The sequence below is a fragment of the Pygocentrus nattereri genome, chromosome 10 (genome assembly GCF_015220715.1).
Source record: "Pygocentrus nattereri isolate fPygNat1 chromosome 10, fPygNat1.pri, whole genome shotgun sequence".
NCBI lineage: Eukaryota > Metazoa > Chordata > Actinopteri > Characiformes > Serrasalmidae > Pygocentrus > Pygocentrus nattereri.
The window spans coordinates 40815219-40822718 of record NC_051220.1 but is presented as its reverse complement, the minus strand read 5'-3'; the positions used below and the strand labels follow the sequence as shown (position 1 = coordinate 40822718).

General features: G+C 44.5%; 1 protein-coding gene across 1 annotated transcript in view; it reads left to right on the top strand.

Moving 5' to 3' along the window:
• Window positions 1-7500, top strand: part of gpr137c (G protein-coupled receptor 137c) — a 52887-nt gene that overhangs the window by 28848 nt on the left and 16539 nt on the right. The window contains exon 2 of the mRNA XM_017721604.2: window positions 3453-3502. Coding sequence (XP_017577093.1) covers window positions 3453-3502 — 50 coding nt within the window. The remainder of the gene's footprint in view (window positions 1-3452; window positions 3503-7500) is intronic.

The window sequence follows — 7500 nt, the reverse complement described above, 5'->3', positions numbered from 1 at the left end:
GTGACCGGGGTCCTCTCTGTGTGGAGTTTGCATGTTCTCCCCGTGTCTGTGTGGGTTTCCTCCGGGTTCTCCGGTTTCCTCCCACAGTCCAAAGACATGCAGTCAGGCCGATTGGACATGCTACACTGCCCCTGGGTGTGAGTGACTGTGTCTGTCTGCCCTGCGATGGACTGGCAGCCTGTCCCGGGTGTGTCCCCCCCGCTCCCCACGACCCAGAAGACCCCACGACCTCTCCTAAATAGAGGTCAGCTTCCTCCAGGTCAGCTAGCTAATGCTAATGCTAGCCCCGCAACAACTTCTCTTAACCAGAGAAGAGAACCCGTTCTCTCAGGTGAGCTAGATAACATTAGCCCTACAGCGGCTGTTCTTAATGAGAGCGGATCGATCCTCAATCAGCGAGCTAGCTGGCATTAGTGCTGCAGCAGTTGTTTCTAATGAACGAGCAGAGCAGGGAGAGCTGTTGATCTTCAGGATTACCCTCCTTTGTTAAGAACAGCTGATGTGGTGCTACCATTAGCTGGCTGTTCTGGAGGGTCGCTTCCCTCCCATTATGAATATCTGCTGTATGGCTAACGTTGGCTAACTTATCTGGAGGATCTCTGCTGTTAATATCTGCTGAGGGTCTAAATTTAGCCAGCTGATCACTGATCTACAGGATCACTCTGCTCTTTTAGTGATACAGGATCTCTGCTGTTGATGTCCGCTGAAGGCCTGATGTTATCTAGGTGGCTGCTGATCTACAGGATCACTCTGCTCTCTGATGTTATCTAAGTGGCTGCTGATCTACAGGATCACTCTGCTCTCTGATGTTATCCAGGTGGCTGCTGATCTACAGGATCACTCTGCTCTTGTTAAGAATATCTGCTGGATTGCTGGCTGGTCTGAAGGATCACTCTGCTCTCTGATGTTATCTAAGTAGCTGCTGATCTACAGGATCACTCTGCTCTCTGATGTTATCTAGGTGGCTGCTGATCTACAGGATCACTCTGCTCTCTGATGTTATCTAGGTGGCTGCTGATCTACAGGATCACTCTGCTCTCTGATGTTATCTAGGTGGCTGCTGATCTACAGGATCACTCTGCTCTCTGATGTTATCCAGGTGGCTGCTGATCTACAGGATCACTCTGCTCTTGTTAAGAATATCTGCTGGATTGCTGGCTGGTCTGAAGGATCACTCCACTTTTCTCTCATTAGCCCTACAACCACTACTCCTAATCAACTGGTGGAAACTGGTCTTCACTGAAGTCCAGGATTCTTAATTTTTTTTTGTGGACTGCTAAATGAACCTGGGGAGCCTGGCAGTGACAAATTGATTAATTGATTAGTTCTTTTGTTATTTTTATTTTTTATTAGCAGCCAGAGTTTCTGTTAAAAACCCTTGAAAATCGCGGGTGCTGCGGCCCACGTCGCCGGTTTTTTAGCACAGCAGTTAGAGTGAAGTGCTCGGGGCTCCCCTGAGCCTGCCGCCTTCTCGCGGGACGCTGCGCACGCCAGCACACTTTCTCTGTTTATTTTGGGTGCTTTTCTTCTGCTTTACTCCACACATTAATACTGCATGTCCCAGTGGAGCCTGCTGTGCTGTAAACACGCAGTCAGGCCCAGGAGACTCGCGCAGACTCTGCTTAAGCCTTTCCGTAACACTTCACTGGAGCCTCACTAATGCAGGGTGATACGTGCTGCCTGTTGATGGTGAATTCTGAAGCTTTCACTTCTGCTCGTCTCCTCTTTGCTTTAAGTGCTGTGTAATGCTGAAGACAGCTGGTTTTGTCAGTGTTTAGTCTTAGCTAATCATTTATTTGTTGATATTTGCTTGGTTTGCTAAAGAAGCAAAATGACCCCAAACAACGTCTTGGTTGAGCCTCATTTATGATGTTTTTCCCCCCAGTCACTGTTAACCCTTAGAAACCTAAAATTTTGGGGACATTTTTTGGTATTTTTTGGGTCAGTTACAGTTGCAATTATAAAATATTTAGGCGTGACTGTCACACATGCCATATTTTCAGGAGACCCTGGGCCACTTGAGATATATATGCAGTCGTAGTTATCTTCTCAGAAATTGTTAGTCTGGAGTGTCTGTGAGCCGAGCTCATTATGTTGGTTATTATGAGCATAAATTAACAGTTTTCACAAGGCAGACTTTTTATTTCTTTTTATTTTTTATTGATTTTCTGTCCTCTTGGATTCAGGCTTGGTGCTAAAACTCTGATACACAGCAAGAGCGGCTTTATTTTAAATTAGTATTAGTTTTTTTTTATCAGTAGTATTAGTATTAGGAATAGCTGGGAGTCTATTAAAGGATCAATGTAGGGAGGGCAGCTAGTCCAGGGCAGGTGGTGGTAGCTGGGGCGTGAGCAGCTGGTCTGAAGCGGGTAGCAGGAGGGCTCGACGGTCAGTCGTCCTTCAGTGTCCGGCCGGACATGTGGGCAGTCGTTTACTCAGAAAATGGCAGGGAAAGGGGGAATTAGTTTTGTTCTGTTTGGGTGTCTGTAAAACAGGGAATGTGAGCATTTCCAGAGTGTGGCTAACGACTCCGGCAGATCTGACTATGACAGCTTAACTAAATGGAGAGAACCAGACATCAGAACCAGACATCAAAAACAAACTATATATATATATATATATATAACTATAATATCAAAGCCCACAGTAATTTGAAGATGATTTAATTATTTGATGTGAAGTGTGTTAATGTTTAATGTGTTTTAATTGTGTAAGTTATGGAAATAATATACACGTGGTGTTTTATCTTTTAATGCATTGTGTGTGATGGGACCCTCTACTGCAAATACTGCAAATAAAACTGATTTCCAGTTGTTGAGGCGGTTTGAGGAGGCTGGGTGTGACGATGCGGTTCAGAGCCTTTTAAAGGATGCAATTGGTCAAATACTGCTGGTGTTGCCCAACGTTGAATGAGCCAGTTTACATTGTGCGAATGACACCATGCTGCTTTGTGAAACGGGTTCCGTTCATTGTTGGCTTGTTTGTTCAGGCCACGTCTTCAAACGAATCCCCATATTCGCCTTCACAGCCCACTAAAAAAGCTCTGTTATGGGCAGAGGTGAACGGGTTCATGATGAGTTCGCTGCGCCGGGCTGGTGCGTCAACACCTCCTCAGCGCCATAAACCCCGAGATGGGGAGATGGGCGTCTGCGTGGCCGTTTTCATTAGCTCTGGAGTCGTTCTGGGGCTGCTAAGCTTCAGAAACAGCTGTTTGCTCAGTGGAGATGTTTGATTTGTGTTTGAACAGCTCTGCAGATACGGCCCTGTTTGTGGACAGTCTTTATCCAAACGGAGCTTTTTGCTCATGAACAGGCGTCAGGGAGCAGATCTGTAGGACATTTCACCCCCATCCTGGAAAAACGGCGCACGGTTCATGCGCAGAATAGATGAATGAACCCCGTGTTTGTCTCCTACCATTGTCTTAATCCAGCTCTTTCTCTCTTTTCCTCCAGATGATGTGTAAAGCCAAAGCTAAATATTCTCCAGAGCTCAGCAAATACAAGTAAGTGGCTTTCTTCCCTTAGTTTTCTACTTTATTGTCGTTCTTTTGTTGCTACAGGAGAAAAGAAGATTTCTCAGGGACGGAATCTTCAGCTGTTCGCACTCCGTTACGTGTCGTGTCGGTTGCTGTGGAACGCGTCGCCGAGTTAAACTAGGCCAACAGTGTGAGACGGTTATGAGTAATAAACTTCTCTTCGGCCTTGTTTATGACGGGAATGTGCTTTCCGGAGGATTGTGATGTTTGGGTAGCTGTGCTAGTTGATGAATGGATAATCGTGTATAAACGCAGTTCACCCAACGTTAGTGTAGGACTGCAGACTTACCTAAAGGATGTATGGAAAAAAGAAGGAAGGAAGGAAGAAACAAAAAGAAGGAAGGAAGAAACAAAAAGAGGAAGGAAAGAAGGAAGGAAGGGAAAAGAAGGAAGTAAGGAACAAAAAGAAGGAAGAAAGGAACAAAAAGAAGGAAGTAAGGAACAAAAAGAAGGAAGTAAGGAACAAAAAGAAGGAAGTAAGGAACAAAAAGAAGGAAGTAAGGAAAAGATGGAAGGAAGGAGGGGAAAAAGGAAGGAAGGATGGAACAAAAAGAAGGAAGGAGGGGGAAAAAGGAAGGAAGGATGGAACAAAAAGAAGGAAGGAGGGGGAAAAAGGAAGGAAGGATGGAACAAAAAGAAGGAAGGAAGGGGAAAAAAGGAAGGAAGGAGGGTAAAAAAGGATGGAAGGAAGGAACGAAAAAAGGAAAGAAGGGAAAAGAAGGAAGGAAGGAACAAATAGAAGGAAGGAAGGAAGGAACAAATAGAAGGAAGGAAGGAAGGAACAAATAGAAGGAAGGAAGAGAAAAAAGGAAGGAAAGACAGAAAGGAAGCACTTTATTGACCACAAACCTGCATTTATTAGGCCGAGACAAAAACGGACAGAAAGGAGTGAAAAATGGAGGAGTAGCTATAAGTTAGAGTAAAGCAGGAGGGGTGGAAATAGACGGATATCTGTTATCTGCATATTTACAGGGCATATAAGACAGATTTGTTGCATTTACACGAGAGCAGGCATTGCAGTAATGAGATTAGACATAAACCACTGATGTCCTGCCTTTAAAAAATTGCAGGTAAGTGTGGACGTTGTGGCCTGGTGGCCCTGACAGTCTTTAACACATGTTTTTATTAAATCACTGCTACAACAACAAAAAGCTTTTTACATCACTTTTAGTACTTAGTATGGCAAACGCCTGAGAAACGCCTGGACAGAGAAACGATCAATAATTTAAAGCAGATAATTCAATTAGTTGATGTACTAAAGCAGCTGCAGTTTGTTGATGTAGTATACTTTCTTAAACCTCTCCAAAATACTGACTCCCCAGCCCAAATTATGCTCTCCTGCCCAAGTAATTTTTCCCTTGCCAAAGCCAACCGAAATCCACCCAATTTGGTGGGATCTTGCCCAATCTGGCAACCTTGATCTCGGCCTTCTTGATCACGTTCTTGATAAAAGCGTCCCTGGGGATGTGCTCACGTTCAGGCGCTCGTGGCTTAGAGTAGTGATGTGTGATATAATTACAGGCAAATTTGAGCAAACTCACCACGTTTTACAGTGTTGTTAAAACGTAAAATTTACAGTGTTGTTAAAACGTAAAATTTACAGTGTTGTTAAAACGTAAAATTTTACAGTGTTGTTAAACCGTAAGATCAGTGTTTCACCGAACTGTTGGCCTGTACTCTGAGTACTGAATACTAATGACACCGGCTGGTATTTTGGAACTTTTCTATTGGTCCATTTGTCATGAAATGTGCACAGTTGACAGAAAAACTCTCCCGGTTACAGGATCTTAACTCCTTCGGTCTAGTTTTACTCGTTTTAATGTAGCCGACAGCAGTGGGGTAGCCAGAGTTTTGTTTTAGGCAGGTGCAGTTTGGGGGGCCAGCTAGGAAGCATTATGTCTCAGAGACGTCACTATAGTGGGGAAAACATGTCATACCAAATAATCAAATGAGAGCTTTGACAGTCCCTTTTGATTTAAGGGTTCTTCAGTAAAGAAAATGGTTCTATATAGAACCGTGAACACTCAAACACATGATTAACCCTTGTGTGGTGTTGAAGTGTGTGTTACTCAGTGGTCTGGTGGACCCACTGCACTATAGTTTATTTAAATTAATACAGATACTAGATGTTTAAAATATCACGAGTGGCCAGCGTAGGGTTCTCCTTTAGCAGCTGTAGCCAGTCAGCAGCCTGTCCATGGTGTCCACCCTTACACACACACACGCATGCACACACACACACGTACATACACCGATCAGGTATAACATCATGACCACCTCCTCATTTCTACGTTCATTGTCCACTTTATCAGCTCCACTTACTGTATAGCTGCACTCTGTAGTTCTACAGTTACAGACTGTAGTCCATCTGTTTCTCTGATACTTTGTTACCCTGTTCTTCAGTGGTCAGGACCCCCATGGACCCTCACAGAGCAAGTACTATTTGGGTGGTGGATCATTCTCAGCACTGCAGTAACACTGACGTGGTGGTGGTGTGTTAGTGTGTGTTGTGCTGGTACGAGTGGATCAGACACAGCAGTGCTGCTGGAGTTTTTAAACACTGTCCACTCACTGTCCACTCACTGTCCACTCTATTAGACACTCCTACCTGGTCGGTCCACCTTGTAGATGTAAAGTCAGAGACGACAGCTCAGCTGCTGCTGCACAGTTTGTGTTGGTCATCCTCTAGTCCTTCATCAGTGGCCACAGGACGCTGTTGGCTGGATGTTTCTGGTTGGTAGACTGTTCTCAGTCCAGCAGTGACATAGACACTGCTGTGTATGATCCACTCGCACCAGCACAACGCACACTAATACACCACCACATGTGTAATATAAATGTGTGGGGGATGAACAGAGTGAAGCTCTGAAAGTGGGTTATTTTATATGTTCTTCACAGAAAAAGGCCAAGAAATCTGAGGCTGAAATAATAATAAATCGCATCATTTGTTCTTTTGGTAAACATCGAAAACGGGTCCCACAGACCCCAACACAAGGGTTAAAGGGTTCTGTGCATGGTGAAAGGGTTCTTCAGACTGATGCAGAGTGTGTTACATGATTCTATATAGAACCTTTTTGAAAAGCGTTGTATGTATCACCAAAAATGGCTCTTCTGTCGTGACATTCTTGACATCGTAACAATAGAAGAACCCTTTTTGGTACTATAGAGAACCCTTTTTCAAAGTGGTTCTGCATAGGACTGTCTACAGTACATTCTCCGTCAATCAGAAGAACCATTTCACCATGCAAAGAACCCTTGAATGGTGCAGAGGTTTCTACACAGAACCATTTTCTTTACTAAAGAACCCTTGAAGAACCATCTTCTTTATGAGTGCAGGGCAAAGGCTTCAGCCCGTATCTTTAATATAATCTACAGTAATACAAATATGGGATTGGACCAGCAGATACTCTGTATTAAAGGACTCCAGTCAGGAGCAAAAAACCTTTCCGCTGGTCGGCCACTGAATCTTTAGGAGGTGCTATTCTCCGACATGATCCGCCTGTCTGCGCTCTCAGGATGTGCGACTTGTTTTCTGAGTGTTGTCCAAGCTGCGGAGCTGCACACCGGTTAGGAGGTCGGGTGAGGGAAGAGTGGAGACCTGACAATAGACGCTTTATTCAGTCCTAACTGCTGTCACTCCACGGAGGGTTGTGCAAGGTTTCAGAAAAGCCTGACTGGAGCGCGTTGGCTTTGGAGTACAGAGGTCACAGAACATGAGGCTGAAATAGTTTGGTTTCTTTTTCTTCTCTTTCTTTGAACTAGAGTGTCAGAACTTTGAACAGCCTTCTTAAAGTGATGAAAAATAACGTGGGCCCACTTTTCTTTCTCTCATTCCAAATGTAGTTGTACTGGAGCGGTGAGGCTGATGGTGGCTCCCAGCTAAAGGCAGTTTATATCCCACCAGTCAGCCTCACAATTCCCTCAAAGCGTGTGGAGGTGTTATGGAATCTCTGTTGTAAAATGCA